The sequence below is a fragment of the Coloeus monedula genome (assembly GCF_965178545.1).
Source record: "Coloeus monedula genome assembly, chromosome: 3".
NCBI lineage: Eukaryota > Metazoa > Chordata > Aves > Passeriformes > Corvidae > Coloeus > Coloeus monedula.
The window spans coordinates 22560202-22583199 of record NC_138783.1 but is presented as its reverse complement, the minus strand read 5'-3'; the positions used below and the strand labels follow the sequence as shown (position 1 = coordinate 22583199).

Below are 22998 nucleotides of genomic sequence, written 5' to 3'. Positions count from 1 at the left end.
GTGGGATTTACCAATCTCCTAAAGAGCTAATGCTTCTTGTCCCTGTAAGGTCGGGGGCTGCCAGCAGGACAAGCCGAGATAGAGATTATTGACCGCATCCGGGAAAAACGTGCTTGGGAAGCAGCTCTTCCACCCATGGACAGTCCCTCAAACATCGCAAAGAGGTTGAAGATGATGGAGGCTATGGAAAGGAAGGAGTGGGCTTATAGAGAAGAGGAAATAGATAAGTAGGAGTCCAGTTATACTCTTTTATTTCTTCTAATTATTGGCTGAATAGAGGAGGAGCAAGAAGGTTTAAGGGATTGGCCGAACGGTACAACAAGCCTTTTATTTCTGTGAAAATATCCTGGTTTTGGGAAGGAGTGTTTTTCTTAAATGTAATCTGCGGGTCTGCTACCACAATACTTTTTACCAGTGCTTAACTCCCTTTTTAAAATGAAAGATTGAATAAGAGATATGCAATATGAACTATCTGTAAAGTAGTCCATTGGTATGTAGGATTTGATGGTGACAGCATTGCACAGAACACTGCAGAGTACACTCAATACTATCTGACCTTTTCTTGCCCTGCAGGTTGCAGAAGGTCCAGCTGGAAGTCTTTAAGAAGCTGCTGCAGAGGCGAGAGGAGAATCAAAATGATGTGGATGCCATGCGCTTGCACAACCAGTGGCAAAATCATCAGAAGGCTAAAGAGGAGAAAATAAGAAAGATTCAGCGTGACTGTGCATTGAGTAGGTCTGAAAGACAGGAAGACAGGGATATGAGACGGTTTTCAGACAAACCATTTCTGTTGTCACAAGGTTACAGTCTGTTCAAAATGAAATAGGTTGCATCCACAGTATTGATATGCATGGCCAGCATTTGGTCTGTCATGTTTTTATTTTATCTAGCAAAAGCTCTTGTAAATTTACCAAAGGTACGGCTTTTATAGAACTATTTGTATGAACCATCTCACATTTGTGTTTCCTTTTCAGTGCTCAGGAAACTGATAGCTAAGAGCAAGAATTTGATGGGAAAGCTGGAGAGACGAGATATCATCAAAGAGTATAATGACTTTTCATCACAAACATATGCCCCTTTGTCTCGAATTGGTTTTTTTCCAGACAACAATTCTGACTACTGTGTGGTAAAAAACTTCTATCTTAACACCTTTGCAGGTAAGGCATTTTGGAAGACTTAGTTGTGGGAGATAGTTACTTGAGATATTGCCAAAATTCAAGTTTCTCTTCCCATCCTTCCACTACTTAATCACTGTTTGTATTAAAATCCGTGTATGTATTGTAATCCTTGTGTGCATTATAATCTTTCTTTGTATTACAATCTTAGGATTGTGTGAACTGGACAAATCTGTACCGGATTCTGTCTCCCAGCTCAAGATTAAAGCTCCAAAACCTAAATGCACTATCACTAAGACTGGCTATATTAAAAAGTCAGGAAGGCTAGATGCAGTCCTGGCACAAGTTCACCAGGTATGAAGCTGCATCCAGCAGCATGTCAGTTCTTCTTAGATTTGAACTGCTCACAACTGCAGTTGGGAAGAAGTGTAAGCTTCTTCCCAATTCCTTGTGATGAATTCTTACTGTGTAAAACAACTTGAAGGAAAAAACGTGCAGACTGTTGTAGGCTGGACCAGTACTGCTTTGATATTCAGCCCATCAGTACTCTCACTCCTGGTTCTGCTCCAATCCTATAGAAAACAAGCACAGCTGCTTCTGTCTTCCTATAGATCAGGTATTTGTATTGGAACATATAATGTTAGTTTGAAATTCTCACCCTTTTCTCCTTCTCATTTCTCCATTTTATAATGCACTACTGGGTACCCTGTCAAGCTTCCAGTAATAAAAGAAAGCAAATTTGGATTCATATTCTAAATATTTTGTACATTTTTTAAAAAGTACATTTTAAGTACATACTGTAAAAACATCTGCAGCAAAGCATGATTAAAATGACCCCACTCATAAAATCAGGTCACGATGATGGATGCATATCACTGTTGTTCCCTAAGAGCAGCATCTGATTTGCAAACATGCTAATAGCATTTTGCATATCTTAATTTGTCACAACTGTTCATGCAGATGAGGTGTCCATAGATGCAGTTAACCACCAAGGAAAGAAGTGCCTCATTTGCATCTGCAATCACAATATTTGTAAATTACATTTATTTTTAAGTACACTTCTTGTGATGCTGTTGAGGGTTACCTTCATGTAAAATCAGGAGTATTCTTGGCTGGCTGCTGTATCTTTGGAAAATAGTGACTCTCATTTGTAAAGCTTGGCAAGTTTCACTTCTATTTATATATATTATATATATATGCATATGTATGTATGTATGTATAGCTCTTTTGATTTGGTGTAATTTAATAATAATTTGAAAGCAGACATTAACCTGCTGAATTTTAAATTGAAATCTTGCTCTGAAAAATCAATCATATTATCTCGAATTTAAATGCTGCCGGATCTTGTAAAAGATGAAATACTGCATCTCATTATTCTCCAGAAAGAAAATTTTCAAAGAAAATCTTGAGTGCTACAGGAATTGTTCAAGAGTAAGGACAAAACTCCTAGTTTTAAAGACACAGAAGTAGTGAAGGGGTTTGAGTTTGGGTGGGTTTGCATAAAATTCAAGGAGTGATTGTCTAATGTGCATCATAGCATGGTTCTCATTGTCAGCAGAATGTTAATCCAAGCTTTTGGAGCTGAATTCCAATTACAGCAATTGTATTCTGTTTGTTTAAAATACTTCTCATGGTATGAAAGACTGTGGTGAAGTGTCCAAACTGTAGACACAGAGAAGTGTGAGCAGGCGAATGCTGGCTGCTCACACAATAATGTCTCTTCAAAGAAAAACTGGTGGACAAAGGAGGATGGAATGCAGAACAAATGCAGACAATTCTGCATATTTTCTTTCTTAAATCAGTGTAGATCACTTGGTCTGCATAGACTTACGGCAACTGAGAGGCTAACATAAGTAATACTCATTTCTCCATCACAAAAAGCCAAAATGTATATTCTTCTAAAATCAAAAACCATTTCCTTTGCAGGCAAAAATGATGAAATAAATCATTATGCAAAATTTAACTGCTGCTTTTAGATATACAGAAATAGACACCAGACTGGTTGGTCCAGACAAGCACAAAGTACTGACACTGTGAAACACCCAGACTGCCTCAGCCACTAGATTTAAACAAACTTTCTGTTCAAAGAATCAAGAAATGACTGCCCTACTTAGCTCTTGAGCTCAGTGATGCTGTTCCCAGTCACTTCTCCCATCAGAGGCTTTTGCTTCTGAAGGTTGGTGGCTATAGCATGTTCTGGCTTAGCAGAGCCCCTTGCTGACAGGTCCACCTCATACACTACTGGAGCTGTCAAAACCAGAGCAGTAAAGCGTGCAGAGCACTTGCATTAACAGAGTTTATGAGAATCCTCCCTGAGAGGACAACTCTCTGCCACGTAGAGTAAGCAGTCCAAATTGTGCCAACAAACCTCCCATCACACACAGCAGAAAAGAAGTTTAAAGCAGGTAATTAGGGAGCATCTTAGAAGGGCACTGTGTTGCTTTGCCTTATTTCTATTGCTGAATAGCCAGACCAGTTTTCTATTCAAAAGCTTTATTTTAGTGCTCTCCTACTTCATCTAGAAATTCTCTCCCATAATCCTAGAAGTAAAGTGGAATTCTAGAAAATTCAAGAGAGTACACAGTGATCTCGCTCTAGAAGGAGTTTCTTTTATTTTCCCTGGATTATCTGGAAGCATGTGATAAATATAGGAGGAATGCTAGATTTTGGCCTCACGAGTAATTAGTTTTAATAGAGGAAGTTTCCAAGGCTTGCTTCTCTGGCCAAACATGAGGAAGGATGGATGAGTTCTCATTATGTTCCTTATTTGTTTGCCAGATTGACAGTATTCCTGAACTTAAAGCTTGTTAGACGGGATAAGCAGTAATCCAAGTAACTACAAAAAGGATCTGTGTCTTCTTAAGAATGAGAGCTGCTTTTTTCAGACATGAAACTAAGCCAAAAAGAAGTGATTTTAGGAGCAGACTTTTTGAGGACCATCCTGAAACCTTTTGCAGAAATATCATGTACACTCAGTAGTCTTTGAATAATTCTCTAAAATAACAGAACATGGCAGAAACAGGAGTCACCTAAAATTTACAGTAAAAACAGCAATCTTTATCTTAAGCCAGATCAGTAAAAGGACAAAGAAAGATAGTTCCTCGCCAGCACAGGTAACAGTGCTTTAAGGAATGTAAGTGAACCATTATATAGACAGTCTTGTATGAAAATCCAAGGCATTAAGGACATAACATACCAATACAGATAACTAGTGCAGGGAGTAAATGCAACTAGGTAAGTGAATACACCAAGGAGTGGAGGAGGTGGTAGAAGACATCCCAGTGCAGAACAATACATGACTTTAGGCAGACCCTCTATGCTCTGGTGACTCAAGTGGGGTGAAGTGTCGGGTAGTTTCAAAGTGTTGGATCAAGATGAGGTCAGAAACAAAAACTTCTCACCTCAGCATTAAGCGCAAGTCTCTCCACGTCTGTTTTCCTTTATCTGGTTGCTGGAAGGAGGTAGAGAAGTAGAGGGGCCAAGAATGTCCCTGGAGAACATCTCTGCCAACTTCAAAGCATAGGAAAGCCTGTTTAAGCAGTTATTTCTTCAAGAACAGATCTCCACACAGTGTTAGTTGGCTCATGCTCAGGCAGGCTCTGAGAGCTTTTATGTCAGTCTTGATCAGCCAAGATGCAGCAGCCATGCTGCACTGTCAAGCACCTCAATGATCCTACCTGAAAGGAGGCTGTAGCCAGGTGGAGGTTGGCCTCTTCTCCCAGGCAGCCAGTGACAGAACAAGAGGACATAGTCTTAAACTGCACGAGGGGAGGTTTAGATTGGAATTAGGGGGAATTACTTCACAGAAAAGTTGATTAGATGTTGGAATGAGCTGCTCAGGGAGGTGGTGGAGTCTCCATCCCTGGAGGTGTGTAAGGAAAGACTGGACATGGAACTCAGTGCCATGGTCTAGTTGCCATTGTGGTGTTCGGTCATAGGTTGGACTCGATCTTAGAGGTCTCTTCCAACCTCATTGATTCTGCAATTCTGTAATCACACCTTTGTCATCTATGAGCAAAAAGGAAGAAAGAGAACCATGACTGTACACTTTGTGCTGAAAATCAAATATACCTAGGGTCTTGTGGAAAGGAGAGGATCACAGAGAAGATAGGGGAGGAGTCTAAAGAATGGATTGATTTCTTTGAATGGAGAGTTGCTTCTTAAGCCCCCATCCTGTCAAGAGTTCTGCTTCTGTCAGAAGCTGGCTAAGAAGCTAAGGTGTATGGTGAAAAGCATGAGTGGTGTTTGCTGTTCACTGCCTTTGCCAGGAGAATGGAAAGGAGATGAATTTTGTTCTTCCACTGTCCAGTCCAGCCAGATCCTACCTTGACTCTGAACTTACTACCTGAATAAAGGAATGTAGTCTGTATCAGGAAAATTGAAGTGTGATATGTAGGTAGTAACATTTGGTGTATGTTGCTCAGAAATTTAGCACTTTTATCTTTTTAAATAAAGTATTTTTGTAGTGATTCTTGAGCCCTGGTTTCCCTGGTTCCAAAAATCAGAACTTGTTAAGTTAGGCAGAACCAGTTAAGGCAAAACCCCTATACTTTCTTTTTCTTGTCTTATGTTAAACTCTTAAAATAATTTAAAGCATCAGATTAGAGAAAGCAAATGGTAAGCATTTTTTTTGCTTAGTAAAGGTAGCCAAGCAGGCACTAGATAATGCTGACATGAAAACATAAAACCACTTCCAGGAACTGCAACAAATCTACATTAATAATGATTCCCTCTTGTCCAAATTGCTCGTAGAGTTTTCTGTCTTTAGAAGTTGTTATTCTGGTTATATTTTGTTACTCTGGTTAGCAGGAAACATTTTTGGAGGCCGTAGTTTTATTAGAAAAATTCTTATGAATGCGAGATTGTACTAATAAACATAGTAGCCATTGTTTTCAAAAGGGTCACAGCTACAGCAGCTTTTTCTTTCTGCTTCCCTTGCCCTGCCATGCAAATCTCCTTATAAATCATAGCCAGCACTGTTATAATTTTCATGCTAGAGAGCTCTAAGGTCTTCAGATACAAAACACAGTTCAGAAAATCTCAACATTTTTGAGCTATAACCATTTCACATGGCTTAAAAGCAGTTTATAGGCTCTGATTCTTGCATCATTAACGTGGACCATTTAAGAAGCTTTCAGTAATAAAGTATTTTATCCCCTCCACCTAGAAACCTCTCTCCTTTTCTGGAGCAATTCATTATCCTGTCCTGAAAGATCAGATCCTACATGCAAGAAGGGTTTTTATACACTGACTACTGGAGTTTCAAAACTTCATTAATGTCACAATTAAATTCTGTGCAAATGCCATCAGTTTCCTGTTACTGGAGAGATACATTCAGCCTCGAACTTTTTTCTAAAGTTTTTCTTTTGATTTCACTCCTTGGTGAAATACTGTATTTGAACATTTGAAAGAGAGAGCGTGAAAAAAGGAAAAGGCACACTTTCCCTTGCTGGAATATGATCTTTCGATAATAAAGACTAAAGATCCAACCCATACAGTAGTAGGATTATAGTTTTGAAGGAGCTTTAAATATATGTACTCCTTTCCCTCTCTTTGTGAGCCAAAGTGTGATGGCCTACAGCAGGCAAGCTTTGCCATGCAGTTGGAAATGCTTATCTGAATATCTACTTCTGAGGGCCTGGTGGTGGGAAATTGGCAGGTCTTGGGCTTTTTAAACAGTTTGAAAATGTCTTGAAAGAGCTGAGGCTGTGGTGGCACTTCCACTCTAGGCTGCTGACAAGGTGCGGCATCTGCCACCAAACAGCTGTGAGCAAGATAAACCGCGTACTTAATGGGCTTTTGGATTTTCTTGGTAGAAGGAAGTTTTTGTACAAGACAGTTTCTCTTTTGCCCCCAGTCCACTTGTACAGTTGCTGTGGGTGCTGCTGGGCAGCTGTAGATGAGCATAGCAGAGTTCCAAAACATATTTTGCTGCGGTTCAATCCTGTGCAGTAATAGCCTATCACACAAAGACATTTCACTGAGGAAGGGCCACAGAACAGTGACAATACACTCTTCAAGCGACCCCTTCATAAAATCTCCTGACTGCATAACATTTCTAACCCGCAGTAACAAGCATTACCTAAAGACAAAGAGTTACAGCATTCCTAGAAAATTAATTATTTGAGAATTAGAGATGAAGTTCATACCGATTTTAGATTAAGTTTAGGTGACTCAAAAGTGCTGATGACTTGTTAGTAAATACAGTAAAATAACTCCTGCTTCCTCCTTACATATGATTTTGACATTCCCACCAATATATTCTGACCAACCAATAGCCTCATCTACTGACCATACTCAGTTTTTCAGTTGATGTGCTGTAAGAAATAGAAGCCACAAGCCTGCAAAGCTTTCAGCTCCCTGTAGGCAGTGTGGTCAGCAACAGTCAGCATCTAGAGGACTGGCTTTATTGCATTGTTCTGTCTACCCATGTTCTCATTAAATTGGATGTCTTTTGCAGGTACTACTGGAGAAGAAGAATAAAGCCAAGGAGCCAAAGAAGCCTCCCCCTGTCTTCGAAAAAGTAGAAACCCCTGTTCCTAAGCCACCCACTCTAATCCTGGAAAAACCATCAACTGTAAGTGAGCTGGTTTTAGCACTTTTTTCCCTGTTGATCTCTGATTGTTTCCTGCACAGCTGTTAAAGGAATGCCCAGAGAATGAAAGAAGAGAGCTTTTATCTTTTTTGTGTGCATCCATGTTAAAAATAGCCATATTATTTCTTAAGACTCTCTTAGTCTCTCTTTATTCTATAAGGAGTGCTAGCAGCCAAAGATTTGAAAATAATTTACAGTATCTGTTGGCCAAATTCTTTAGTAAACTTTATTTTATAAAGACATAAATTAGTAGACGTTATTCCCTTGTTCTTGGGGAACAAAAAGACATCATCATCATCATCATCATCATTATTGTCATTATTATTCAGTAGCTTCCAACCTTCTGATCTGACAACACTATCATAATCCAGTGAGGCAATTAAGTTTAGACTTACTCAAGTCAGAGAGACTTCGGCTGCTCTGCACTGAGCATGCACTTCATTAATTTTCTGGAGTGAAGCTCTTGTCATCATGCAGGATGCAGTGTTTGATAAGCATGCACCAGTTCACAGATAATGATTCTCCTGCAGAGATTGAAATAGCAGTAATGATGTGTCATGGGGGATGTGATATGTTTTAGGAAAAAATTACTTTTTAGGGGAGCTGCAACTTCCTTTCCTTTCTTAAAGTAACATACTTAAGAGCTGATTGCCCCAGTGGACTGTTTTGTCTTCTTATTAACACCATTTTTATGATGTACAGACAGAATTACTATTTTAACTTGTGAATTTAAGAGGCACACAACCATGAAAGGGAAGAGAGAAAGTCTTATTAAATCATCCATGGCTGCTGTGTTCCTTTGTGCAGTATGATATTCTATGTTTTATACAGTCTATTTTAAGATGACTGGAACAAGAATTTCTTATCTCCTTGGGGAGGGCTTTCCACAGCTTTACCAGCTTCTGAGCATTAGATACTGTATTGCAGTGGTAGATTTACACTGCTTAGGTTTACCAGTTTGACAGATTTTTAAGTTCTTTGAGATAACATGTAAAGAAATCAGAAAAATTTTTCTACCACTTGTAGTCATTCTTGAGTGTGTTTACAGATTATAGTTGGGTTTTTTTTAAGAATTCAAGCACAATAGAATTCCACCTTCATGAATTCTGTCAACATTTGGTTTATTTTCAAGAATCTTTACATGTGAACACATAAAAAATGGAGCTCTCCAGTGAAGCTCCGTCTGTGAAATCAGGCCACTTGAGCCACTGAAGAGCAGCACTAACATCTCCTGCCTTGCCAAATCCAAGTAAGGTTTCTCCTACCAGGTGGCTGTGAGGAGCAGTGAAAACAAGGCTCTTCTCTGTTATTAATGCTTCTCTTCCTGCCATACACCCATACGAGTACCAACTGCTAAGTGCTTCCCACTGGAGCTGAGGATCTCAAAAAGAAACTGTGCCAGAAGAAAGTGGAGAGAATGGAGGCACTACTGCAAGTAACCTCAGCTTCTCTCCCCCAGTCATTTCTAATGGACTTAATAGCCACAACAAGTTCACAGAGCACCTCTGAATTCCTTCATTAGTTTATGACTTTCTTCCAGCCTCCTCTAGTTTGCAGCCATCTCTTAGATTCTTCTATATCCTTAATTTTTCTTTTTTTCTGCAGGGCATGATAGGCTTTTCATCTCCCCTCATTCTTTCCTGCTGGTCTGTAGCAGGCAGATGGACAAGCTGATGATTACACTTGCTAAGGCATCATTTGCAGCATTCAAAAACAGAAGTACAGAAAAATGCTTCTCATAAAAATTCAAACCTAATCTTAGTTAATATCACACCAAGCGTTTTGGCTTACCAGTATGTGTGCCATCACCATTTTCGAAACTGTCCTGAAGGGATTTCACAATGTAGCCAGGTCATGTGGTAGAGTTTAGCTCTGTAGGACTGGAAATTCATCCCTTCTTTCCAGAGAAGAAGAACATACCAAATCACAAGTCCTCTCGCTAGTTCTGCTTTGCTGCCTCTGAGTGCTGGTTTGGAAAGGCAGGAATGCTTCCTTTTGCATTTGGAAAACTCAATCTTCAACACCTAAGAAAAAACAGATAACTAAGATTCAAGCCCACACACCTTCTCTCATCCCACGCTCTTCCCTGTTTTTCCGGCACTTCTTAAATACCACATGTCAGTGCAGACCTCACAGGTTCTTTATTAAAAAGACCTTGCTGCCAATTTTCAGATTTCTTTTTATCTTTCTCAGGCACCCAGTGGACTTTTTTCTTTTCCTGCTGTCAACTCTAAACCAGAAGACCCCTCACCTAGAAAAAATGCTGCCGTCTGTGCTTTGTCTACTTCCTCTATTTCAAATAAGCCCTTTTTTTTACCTCTGTGATCATCTTCCCTTTCCCACCATGCTCCGTCATTCTTCCAAGTTGGCATCAATCACACAATGCTAGGCCAGTAAAGTTCTCTGTCTCTGTCTCTCAAAGAGAAAAATCACAATAGACTGTAGTTAATTTTATTTCCAAGCTATCACTTTGTGAGTCTTAAATTTACTGAGTTACTCTGATAAAGATCACCACTCAAATACATATCAAAAGAAAATTTGTATGTGTTCCCTTTTAATTTAAAACCCTTTTTTATGGTTAACAGCTCTCGTGGACATGTTCTATACCCTTAGTGTCTTGACCTGTTAAATTAATGTAGCTGATGTTCATTTTGCAAACTTAGATTCAGTCAAGCTACAAATAGTACTTATAATGCATACAATAATTTTCTCCATCAACATCTTATCATTAGGTTCTCATCTCACCCTCTAAAATCTCAAATAACATCTAATGATACGACCTTTCTTCCCCATCCCTTGTAAAACATGGAAGTACATGTTACTCTGATTCATCTTGCTTTCCCTAGAAATTAGAAGAGTAGTGTTCAGAAACAACCAAGAGAAGACAAGATGTGAGTTAGACTGTTTAATAGTTAGATAAACTACAGAAATCCCAGTCTCCAAAGAAATAATTAATTACTGTGTGGATATTTGTTGTGTTTTGGCAGGAGGAAGAGGAAATAGACTTGGCAGTGATCTGTCTGCAGAAGTTGCTCCGAGGCAGGGCTCTTCAGAACATGGTATTCTGTCTCTTTGTTTATGTCAGTCTTCAGAATGATGGTGGGAATGACTGATTACAAAGGGTGCTTGCAATCTTCTACATCATTAATAGGAGTAGTGAGGCTTCTGCAGCATATCCTCCCATGTGTTTTTGGAGTCCTTCAAAGCTGAAGTCTGCTCTCCAGCTCAAATTTCTTGCAGGAACCTCTAGGTTCCAACACATCTGTGAGTGACCCCCTGTTCTTGCCATCCCCTGCACTCAGCTGTTTAATTAGATGTGTCATAGCAGAATTACTCAAATGGCAGATTTTAGACTAGATCTGGACCATGAGTACATTTTGCCATGATTGTGCCAAGATCCCAGGCACAAGAAACCTCCCACATCCCAGCAGGGCAGCTTGTGTTTCATACCCTCTTTCTGGTTTCCTCTGGTGGTGAGCTGGACCCCAGATGAGGAGCAACTGAAACCTACCACCATGATGTGCAGGGCCCATCATTCTGCTTTCAGGGGTACAGAAGGGGGTGTAACTAAAAATTGATTGAGTAGCCATGCCTTGTGGGCTTTGTATTAAGCAAGTCTGTCACTTGTGGTAAGATCAGTCCAGAAGGTTTGTTTTCATGTCCACAGAGAGTGCAGTTGTTACTCTCTCTCTCGTAACTCTTTAGTGTTCTGAAGTGTTCCCGTGCAGGACCCTGAGCTTTAGCAAACAATACAATACTGTGAAAGTAGCTTGAGGTGGAATATAGACTTCCTGAGTCTTCTCCAGTTTTGTAATGATCTGTGAGAAGGATGTTTGAGGCCACTGAAAGACTGTTGACTTTCAGAGCATGAAATGTCCCACCATTGTAGAAATCTTCTTCCAGCTACTGCTGGATCAGAAATATATGACTCAGTTGGAGAATGGCCTGAGCAGGGTTGAGTGATCTTTTGTTGCTCTTGGAAGTCCTGTTGGAAGAGAGTGGGACTGAAAATAAAACAGTATCAGGGTGGGCTGGGCCACATAATCCCATAACAGGGATGGCAGCAGCTCCAGCAACCTCCCCACCAATTTATGGCTTTGGGCTGTTGCTGGGCTCCCTCAAGATGAAGGTCAGACAACAAAAGGTGTTGAAACACTGTGCAGCTTTGACATTGAGGCTGATATAACAGGGTATGCAGAAGACTATTACCCCTTTCACTTGACATTGGTGGCGTTGGTCCACATTCCAGTTGTTGTTGTTTGAGTTCTGGATAAAGCCAAACAGAATAATAATTAAAAAAAAAAAAAGTGGCAAGGGATTATCTATACTCCACAGCAGAAGGTCTCAATTTTCATCTTCTATGCAGAAGGGTTTAGGCAAGATTTACCTGACAGCTGTAGCGTTTGCCTAAATGCAACCACAAATTTGTTACAGAGAACTAGGTCTTGGTAGCAGCTGACCTTGCAACTTGGAGAAAAAGGGTATGCTCTGCTGGCAAAACCATGTTGCTCTGTGTTCTCCATTTAATATGCTCAGTTGTTTGCCTTTATTTTAAAGATGTTTGAAGGGAAGGAGAAGCGCTTGGATCTGATCCGGGAGCTGCGCACCACTCACGCGCTCCAGGAGGATGGACAGCTGCTCTTGAAGGCAGAGAAGCAAATGACACTGTCTTTACAGCGACAGCAGGACTCACAAATGCGCCAGGTTTGCTTGCATAGATGGCAAGGTTGATTCACAGCTCTGTCCTGACCAGGCACTCTGTGCTTGCAGTACCACAACACTCTCACATTTAATTTTTTATGTTTTCTATTGTCCACAGCACAGAAGGCACCCCAATAACAATAAAGCTCTCCTAGCACAGGCCAAGCACTGAATGCCTGAGGGGCTAAAATTGCTCTCTCACTGCTCTGGAGGCTCTGGGGAATCTCAAAAACAGACTGAGGCACCCTGACCACAGCTGCTATGCAGGCTGTGTTTGCTTTGTTTGCAGACAGAGCACTTATTTATATTTACAGGACTTTGAACAAACTGCAGTGTCAGATGACCCTCAGTTTTCCCACATTTCAATCCATTTGACTGCTACTATGACCTGGCATCACAATACATGCTTGTCACTCACATCTGTCACATGTTTTATTGAGTGTTTTTTACTGCTCTGTCATTTCCCGGTCCCTTTTCTAGCTTGGCACCCTCTCAAGCTCCTCCTCATGCATAAAACCTCACAAAGGAAGCCAAAGCCAACTTACTTTGTAAATCCTGCTGGGCTCAAGACTTCTAGGACCTTAGCAATGGTGACACATTGAGGTGCCTGCCACTGTTATGCAGAGCAAAGAAATTTTTTCCGTACAGTGCCACAACCTTCCAGAGCAAAGTGAATAAAATGGCAGATGCTGGTCTGGAATGGAGCATGAAGAAATTTTGTCCAGAGTTCACTACATTTCAGAGAATACAATATCTATCACATTCCTGCAAGTTTTCTTGTAGTTTTTACTAGTCTGCTGTTTTTCCAATGACCAGCTGTGAGGCAATTCTGCAGCTTCCATATTACAATAACAGTATCCACTGGTCAGTTTACCTGGTGTAGATGAAGCCAGACCACTGTTTCCTGCTGCTTGGGCAGCAAAAAATTTCCCCTTAGATCTCAGTAAAAATTGAACCAGGTGACTGTGTTTTATCATTTACCATTTAGCATTTCCAGATACTCCCTCATGCTAAGGAAGCCCAGGTGTGGAATGCAGGAATACAGAATTTTTCTGCGGAGGAATTAAAGACAAAAATAAAAGCCTTAGACATTAGAAACTTGCAGTGCTCCTTTTCTTCTGGAAGCCCAGGTGAGAGCGAAGGAGAAAGCAGTTCAAATACCATAATGACTTTCACAGAGAAGGACAGAGAGCAAATGGTAAAGATGTTGACCTCTGATCTCAGAATTTCCTTTTGGGAGAGCCACTATCCCCCTCTGGTGGTATCCTCTGCTCGCACTTTTGTTTTTTACTGTCTCTGAAGGTTCACAGTCCAAGGCTCAGGTTTTCAAACATTTTGAACTTCAGAACTCTCTGAAATGCATATGCAGGAGTTTTCTATGTGTGTGGCTATTTCAGAAAGTTAGTGATGAGTCTCAGTTCTATAGGTTTTGGTGGTCACAGGTTTTTTTCAGGCTTTTGACCGTTTCAGTATGAAAGAAGTTCTTCTGCCAAAAGAGGATAGAAACTCCACGTAAAACAGTCAAAGATGAGGAGTGGAGAATTTCCGACTCATATGTAACAAAAATCTAAGACAAGAGTGTTCCTGAGTTGTTTTCCTCCATTTCACACCAGTTTTATATACAGCACCTGGAGCAATGAAGAGGAAGGAGCACTGTTATCCCTCCCTGTGGGGTGGTGCAGTTCCTGCATCACCATCTTCTGTCTGAACCACCTCTGGGCTAAGTGCTGTCACTTCTAGATATGTGCAGCACTGACAATCCCACTTTCTTTGAAACACTGCCTGGGCAAATGGAACAGCTGTATAAGAAAACTGATTTATTATTACTTGTCTGGGATATTTCAGCTCCACTTCAACTTTTATGTTTAGGTCTATTCTGCAATTGCCTGTTTATTTCAACAAAACACAGCATCCCAGCCAGTTCCAGCCATTCCCTCCTGCCAAGGCCTGTGGCTTCAGAGTCTGTGCTGGAGATAATTAACTCCCCATAGGTCTTGTCCCTTTCTGTAGTGCAATCACACCTATCCAACCCATAAAACACGATGTGCTTGGAACAAGGAGTGAGTGGCAGAGTAATGCTGAACACCTGGAATCTTGTCTCAGCTCTGTCACAGACTCTGATTTTGCATTACCTGGTATTTTGAGGTCTCATTTGCACTTCTGCAAACTTAATATAATGACTGCCAATTTGAATTTGTCAGCAGTTAGCACAGTTGTACAATTTTAGGTTCACTGCCTAAAACTACAGGTACCCATGGCTGCACTGTGCAGAAACCAGTCAGGGCATGTAACACATGAAGAATGCCAAACTTCTGGGATTGTCCCATGGCTGGTCTGAGTGGATGCTGCAGCACTGTCTCACATGCCTGTGGTAGTCCTGGGACTAAGTACAACGTTCCTGGGGTTTGTAACACAAATTCTTTGCATTTTTCTTTTAAAAGCTGTCATCCCTGGAAAGAGACTTGGCCACGGTAGAAGGAAGGACACTGGCGAACATGCTCGATTTTCTGTCCAAAGAGCTGGTGAGGCTGCAAGAAGAACGGAAGATCCATGCCTTGGTCATGCTGGCTGAGAGGCAGAGACGGATGCGGGAGGCAGAGGAGAGCGGACGTCGTCAGCTGGAAGAGAGCCGGCGGGAGGAGGAAGATGAGATGTTCAGACAGGCAAGAGAGGGAGACTGGTGGCACTATAGGCAGTTTGTAGGAGCTGCCTCCTTGTGGGAAGGAAGGTCCAGATGGATGGGAGCTACTTCAGCTCTGACTGTGGTGATGGCTAGTTTTCAAACTAGGGGCTAAGCGTAGTGAAGAGAGCATGATTCCTTCCTGAGACAGTCATGCCCATTAAACTAAGGTTGATCTGAATACCCCTACAGACAGAGTTGTTAGGCCTGTCATGAATGGGTGTAGGTTTCTAAATTTCTACAACAAACACCTATGGAGAACAGATGTACCTAGATCATCTTTAGGGATAATGTTTTGGCAGCACATGGTCTGCCCAGCAGAACTGTTAGGTGCTTTCCCAGGAAGGATGCCTTTAAGCAAGGGTTTGGAAAGATTTTGCCTCCCCCACCCCACACAAGTGGACTGCAAATAACAAGAGGTACAAAATTTATTTTGAAGTAATGATAATGGATAAAATAACCTTGAAATCAAGGAAAAAAATAGTGAATAACCATATTCCATAACTATTCTATAGTCCTATTTCTATTTCCTAGCTCTTGACTTCATGAAGCATATTTCTCCCCGTTGAAAGGCATGAGTGGAGCCTAATTGACTAAACCAATAATTTCCAAACTTTGTGGGAGGTGGTTAATACCAACAGGGTCTGGCATCATGTTTTGTTTTTGTTTGTTTTTTTTTTAATTTTAGCTTCTCCTCTTGTATTTTCTGTATTTCTGAGTGGTAAGCAGGTCAGGTCAAGATGCCATAAGCTTATGCCCTTCAGATTAGCAGAAGGAAAACACCCATCTAGAATCTCTGCTCTACAACCATTATAAGGAAACCAATAATTTTATCTTGGCTTTTGACTGGCCTGATGGAACCTTTTCCTTCAGGGTTTGCTTGAATGAAAACTGATTTATTTACTGAAGTCAATACCCAGGATTATTACTTGGCAATTGTTGCTCAGGGGACCGTGAGAACTGAGGGAGCAACTGCCATTGCATTCACAGGACTAACCTGCTGCACTAGAATTGGATCTGTGAATAGGTTTTCTTCCACCCCTCATTCTTTTCTGCACTTGTTTCTGTTCAATCAGTTCTCAGAAAGAATAACTAGAAAATAATTTTTTACAGAAAGCATCTCTGAAAACAAATCTCAGGTTGGCCTGCCTGAAGCAAAGAGTGTTGTGAAAATCTGTTGTTCATGCTTCTCTGGAAATCTTCCACTATGCTCCTGGCACAGCAATAGGCAGAGGAGCAATGTCTTGGTGTTTTGTTCTAGGTGGTGAATGTTCAGCACAGAACTATTGACACCTACTTGGAAGATATTATCCTGAGTAGCATGGAGAGGACAGCTGAAGAGCAAGCCAGGGAAGAGGTTCAGAAAAGGGCTCTAGAAATCAATGACATCGCTTACGAAATGGAAAGTCGGTAGGTTATTAAACTGCACGTGAGGGGCTGTTCACAGCAGTTTAGAACCTGACTGACCATGTGCATCTGTGGCTGTGTGCATCATCCAAGACATGGGAAGGGCAGAGCAATGCTGCTCATGGCTGCTTCATTACTGTGGCTGCTGTATGGGAACCACGCTGTTCCTACCTGCTACACACATATAAATCCATCAAAGCATTATTTCCCTACAGCATGTGCCAGGTTCCCTTTGCAAATCACTTGTGTGATCTGTGAATCACCCTTTTTAGATTTCTCCACACCAGTGTGAGTCTGTGACTGAGCTTTAAGTGAATCTGGGAACTGCCTAAAGCAATACCCATTCATACCGACCTTTTCATTTATTTACACTACTACAGAAAATCCATTTGAAAGAGATCCTAAAAGATACAGCTATACAGCAGCCTTTCATTCTGGGGTGGCTGTTCTTTAAGGAGCTGCCAATTTCCATGGAGGTCACTCATATTGATGGCTGCCTGACAAGGCACTTTGAGTAAAGTAAGTTGTTGAGAACACCACAGTCTTGTGTTTGGCTGGGGCATCAGCAGCGAATACTTTTTAGGACCTGCCAAACCCCCAGTTCAGTTTCTATGCCCTTTTCTTGGAATGGAGCCATAAAAATCCCAATGGCACAGTGACTCTCCTATGGTGCAGCAGCTGTGTATTCTGTATCTAGATGAATACAAGCAGAATGTTGGAATCCTTGGGGAGAATGAAGCGTAGATAATGCATGCAGCCCCTGGGCCAACTGGGAACCCACCAAACACTGGCATGGAAAAGAGCATGGGGGCCAGCCAAGTGCAGAGTCACAAAAGGGAGGAATTTAGCAAACTCAGCAATAGGGCAAAGACTAAATTGACAAAGACACAAATCCTCAGCAATATCTGTGTGTCTAACTCAGTTTGTCATCAGAGGGAACTGAGCTTCTAAATACCTTTGAGGATAAGGAATGTAGGGTGATCCTCTTCCTGCTTTCCAATGCACTATTGAACACATTGGCAGTGCAAAGGAGAATAGTCACACTGTCACCTACTTGTAGGATAAAGAGAGACCCAGCTGACAACTACTGCCATGGCAATACACTCCCTTGGAAAGAGTGACGATATTTACAAGGGAGACCTGTTCTTGCAGAGGTGATCTGGAGAGAAAATTGAAATACTAACACCACTGTGCATCTGTCCTGTAGTCGAACTCGCCTACAGTCAGAAGAGATTGTAGCAGAGCTGGTTTATAATTTCCTGATCCCAGAAGCTGAGAAAAGCTCTATGAGAGAAAGAGGTAAGGAGTCCAGTAACTTTATTTACTTTGTGAACTGGTTCACTCTCCATATTCTAGCTTCCTGAAAGGAATGATGTAGACAAGAGTTTTCTCAGTTCCCTGAAACTCCTTTTTTGCTATCTGCAGGTAGAAAGTTAAGCTCTTTCACCCTTTTTCACCAGTTTCTCATGAGTTTTAGTCTTTTTAAATGGTGACCGAAATTCAGTCCTGCAGTAAGACCTGGTCTGTGCTTTTTCCAAGAAAGGCTGGATCCAGTAATCCTTGAGGTCCCTTCCAACCTGGTTTTCTATGATAAATTTGGAGTATCTGCAACAATATAACTGCATGAAAAGAAGCAGCCCATTGCCCATTCAAAACCAAACTGGTTAAAGTCTTTAAGTAGCACCGCTGTGAATTGTGTTATTATATGGCAATTCTAAAACTGTAGAAGACTTTAACAAGCAAATTACTTCAATATATGTAATCTATGGAAGGAAGGTTATACACTTTCCCATGCTTTCCTCTCCTCCCCAGCTGGTTGAGAGCAAGAGGTAAAGATCAAGTTTTCAGGTTGGCTGTAGTGGAATCATGGTGTAAGGAGGTAATCTTGCAGTTGTAAAGGATGTTTCTATTTAGCAAAAATGGAATGGCATCTGTCAAAATACAGAGGGGAAGACACTGGAAATCTGTGTATTGCATTAAGTAATGTCATGAATAAATGGCTGTTCCTAACTGGGATGTTTCCACCGACCAGCACAGGTGGAAGACCGTGACTAAACTAGTCACCCACAGAAAGTGAATATGACCTAAGCAAAGCAATTGCATCACAATAGAGCTTGAAGGGGTCCTTGCCGCAGTGCACTTCTCTGCCTTGAGAACAAAGGCACTTAGTTCATTGCCTCTTTTATTGCTGTGTGAATGAAAACACAAACCCTGAGTACGCATTTTGTGGTCTCTGAATTGTGCAAACTTTCTTCTTCCTGGCTTGTGTGTTTGCCACAACAGTACCTGTTCTGCAGCTGGCAGTTCTGCATGAGCTTAAATCAGCTCCCTTCACTCCAGCACTGCTTCTGCCAGCCTTCCAGAGCAGGTGATGTAATGGTAGTCAGTGAAGCCTGCAGCTCAGGCACTGACACAGTGACAGGTTAGCCTGTCTCAGAAAGGAGAACAGAAAGAAGACCTGGAGATGGCTCAGGATTCTGGACATACCAAGGACATACATCAAGGGTCTAAATATGTACTGGGCTTAGATGCAACAGCAGCTAATGAACAAAGCACCTCAAAAGCACTCCCAAACAACAGAAGAAAAAAATCTTCAGAATCTGTGATAGCTACAGTGAGTTTGCCTGGAAAGCAGACCTTTTAAAAATTAAAGTGGATGATGGTGAAATAGAGCAGTAAGCAATTAAGTAAGGGAGCTCCTTCAAATGTGATCAGGAGAAATTTGTCACAATATTCCCGTGACAGCAGAAATCAAATGTCAGGAGGAGACCTGGCATCTACTCTCTTCTGCTATTGCTGCATGGGGTGAGGGGGCTCCAATCACTTAAGGCACTTGAATTCTACCAGATGTACACTCTGATGAACACACCCTGCTGTAAACCTCCTTCACAGTGCCACTTTCAGGGAAGCAGAATCAGTAACTATTCCATGGAAATCCAAAGGAAATAGTATCAAAGAATGGCATTAGGTCTCATAAACGCATTAGTGTATTGCATTTCTGTGGTGGCTTTTAAAGCTTTCCCTATAGTGAGCCAAATTATTCATTGTGAAACTGTGTTTCAGCAACCTGGCCCATGCTTGAGCATTCACCTTCCTTGAAACTATCAGGAAGTGATCTAAGAGCAGTTATCTGGTCTGTCAGAGGAGCAAATCCATTTGCAGAACAACGATTTGAGGGCCTGCAAGTTCAGTCTTTGCCTACACTTTAGCTTCTCCTTAAACACCTCTGTTTTGCAATTACCTAGTTTGGGATTTCTTTTCTCCTCATTTTGTTGCATTTTGATGCATAAAAGCAGGGATTATCCAATATTGGGTCACCCTGAAAGACCTCTGCACCTCAATTCTGAACCCTGCCTCAGTGGAAGTAGAAGTCACTGAGCTGGTACAAAAAACCTCACTTGGAAAAGGACAGTCACTCACCAATTTCAGCACGCTGTCCTTTAGATGGAATTCACTGTGGATGGAGAAAGGGACTACAGCAATTCCAGGGGAGTATTCCCAGTATAGTTGATGCAGTTGATGCAAACACGATTGAAGCCAAAATGCCTTGGGTAGAGAAACCTCTCCTGGGAATGAGAGCTGACTGGTGAAGGTCAGCTTTTCAAAAGCAAGTGAGATCCAGTTGCATTCGTTGCTGACAAAGTGGGCCTGGGAGATGGATAAACATAAACAGGGTGGGTTGGTAACGCTGAGTGACTGAGACAGGGGCAGCAGAACTGTGTGCCAGCATGCAGGACACCAGTGCTTCAGATTCACAGTTTGAGTGCAGCACAGCCTTTAAACAGACCAAAGTAAGTCTTGGACTTCTGCAGGGAAGTGACAGGATGAGAGCCACCACTTGTTCCTGCAACGTTTCTCACACCCTCCATAAGGCACAGATTATTTCAATCCTGTGACTGAAATAAAGAAGGAAAGGGGGAACAAAGAATAGTGAAGAGCAATAAAGAGAGCTGTGGGGTGAACACTTAGGCTTGGGTAATTATTTCCCAGGAGGTGGGTTGGAAATACATACAAATGACTTTGGATGAAAGGAGGCAATCCTGCAGTAGCTGAGGGGAGGAGATAAGGTAGGCAGGTGTCTTTGTGTGTCAATAGTTGCTCTGAGTCTTACTTTGAACTCAGTAAGGGTTTCTCAGTGCAGGTCAAATCCTGGCACAGGAGATGGCAGATTTCAGCTGGCATCTTCCAGAGGCTTGCTGCAATAACAGACACGGAAGGAGAAGTTATTTTAAAGCTTGATAATATATCCTGGGCAGTTGTTCCCAAAGCTGGAAAGGAAGACACTTTGGCTGTGCTTCCCACTGCAGGGGCCAGTCTTCAAAATGAAATGCAAAGTTGGTTGCTGCTATTAGGTGGCAGTAGAACGCTTTCAGCCAAAGTTAGAAGGGCATGTTTTTTTTTCCTGAGATAGACTTTTCCACAGCTGCAGGATTGCTAAAAGCTATTCCTCCCTTCTCCCCTACAGAGGACACTTTGCTGTACATTTCCAAGTAAAAGCCTTACCTCTTTTTATGCACAGTGAGGCAGTCCCAAAGAAAACACCTCTACGCTGCTCATCGGATCATCCACGGGGGCACAGAGAGGATTCTGGCTGATCTGGCTGGGACAGCCAGCGCAGGTCTGAGTGGGACAGCTGCTGGACCAAGTGCAGCTGACAGCACTCACCCCACCACAGTTGCACATGAACTTGGACAAGGATTCCACAAGGATCCCACAGAGACAGAAGATGAGTGAGGTGAGTTTCCCTTCCCCTCTGTGATTTGAGAGCATGGCGAAGGAGAGGGAAGCACATTATGTTTACTTTTTCAGGGCACCCTGAATGGAAAACCTCTCTCCCTTGGGCTGTCCCTGCTTCTGCCTGCCAGCACTGTTGTCCTGGAACCATTCTGCATACATTTTGGTGTGGCAGCTCTCTCCACTCCCTCCCCAACTTGCTTTGGACTTCATTGGCTAATTTTTCTCTTCTGATTTATTTAGAGAAGCTTGAGTGAGAAAGCAGTGTTAGCATTCCTTGTTTGTTTTCCTGGCACAGACCAATAAAAATCTGCACCTGGGCTTTTGGTGGTATTTCTTTGCATCAATAATAACCTTAAATGAAAAAAATACTCCACAAGTGGGAAATTTTGAGTGGAGACCATCCACAGACAAGCGTGTCCCACTGACTTCCTTAGTGGTGTAAGGCTGAGGGGCTTCCTGCATTAGCACTGCTATTAATAAAGCACTGGAGTTGAATAAAAACAGTCACATTTTACATCATCTTTTCACATCACTAGTCCTTGGACAAAGAAAAGGTGTCCTGGCCTCAGCAGAGTGGTTTCTGACAACCAGGCAGAGCGTGGCACAAATCTAGGTGATAGCAGGATGACACAGGCATGGTGGGGCTGATGTATTTTCCAGAAATGTTACTCTTCGGACTGACCGCTTCTTGCTTTTTATCACTGCAAAGAACTGTTCTGGAAAGAATCTTATTTTTGTTGGAACAGTGTTAGTCACTCTGGCTCTCCAGCTCCAGGGGCTACACAGAAAGGATGCTGGCTTTGCCGTGTGCTGGCTTTGCCGTGTGCTGGCTTTGCCGTGTGCTGGTTTTGCCGTGTGCTGGCTTTGCAGTGTTAGCAGGCACGGGGGTGAACCAGCTCCGGATGTCGGGAAGCAGCGGGTTCAGACAGGCGCAGTGCATCTGTCACAGAGCTCAAGGCTTGCTCAGCTCTCCAGCACTCACGTGTCAAAATTCCCGAGGGCTGTGGCCTTAGCACATAAAGGGACATTTACACCACGTTTCAGGACGGCAGGCGCAGCCACATCACCACACCCAAAATGCTCATTCATTGATGGCTACAGCTTACACAGCCAACAGCAGTATTGGCCCTCAGTGCTAAGATGGTAACAGGCTGATGTCTCCCTGCTTCCATCATTTCTCCCTGTGGATCGTCTGTTCCTTGTGCTGGGTCTGTAAAGCTCAGGTGTGGTCCGGCTAATCCCGACCATAGCACTGCTCCTACAAAACACAACCCAGCAGCTGGTCAAAAATGGTGCTCATTAATGCATTCCTGTCAAAATTCTGCAGCAGGTCTTCGTTTTGTGGATTGGGCTGGGGCAGGGTACAGGGAAAGGAATTTACAGGGAGGGGAGACAGAGGAGAAAGGAGCCTGAATACCCCTGTATTCCACTGGGCAGTAAATAAGAGCTGGAGAGAGGAAAAAGAGCTGCACCAAACCACTGCCTGTCTCCAGGTCACTAAACCAGGGGCACCAGGGGACTGCTGGGGTCAGGCAGCCTCTGTACATGCTACAAGTTGTGGCAGGAGTCAGGGGTGACAAGTTTTGGTTAGGACTCTGTGAGGATGATCCCATTAGGGACTGGGGATTTGGGGCAATTCTCATGGTATTTGTAGCTAGACCGTGAGAGGGAAGGTAGCAAATACAAAAATATAGAACAAAACACTCTCCCCAGTGTGGGAGGAGAAGCTGTGCAGGCATCGGCTCTGTAGCCTCAGGCCACCT

General features: G+C 42.3%; 1 protein-coding gene across 1 annotated transcript in view; it reads left to right on the top strand.

The window, feature by feature from the left end:
• The window catches only part of CFAP91 (cilia and flagella associated protein 91), a 31532-nt gene extending 9980 nt beyond the window's left edge, over positions 1-21552 (top strand). The window contains exons 7-18 of the mRNA XM_082278110.1: positions 50-227; positions 574-731; positions 975-1157; positions 1327-1469; positions 7576-7692; positions 10698-10769; positions 12268-12414; positions 14853-15074; positions 16353-16501; positions 17706-17797; positions 21018-21233; positions 21308-21552. Coding sequence (XP_082134236.1) covers positions 50-227; positions 574-731; positions 975-1157; positions 1327-1469; positions 7576-7692; positions 10698-10769; positions 12268-12414; positions 14853-15074; positions 16353-16501; positions 17706-17797; positions 21018-21232 — 1676 coding nt within the window. The 3' untranslated portion in view covers position 21233; positions 21308-21552. The remainder of the gene's footprint in view (positions 1-49; positions 228-573; positions 732-974; positions 1158-1326; positions 1470-7575; positions 7693-10697; positions 10770-12267; positions 12415-14852; positions 15075-16352; positions 16502-17705; positions 17798-21017; positions 21234-21307) is intronic.
• The last annotated feature ends 1446 nt before the right edge of the window (positions 21553-22998 follow it).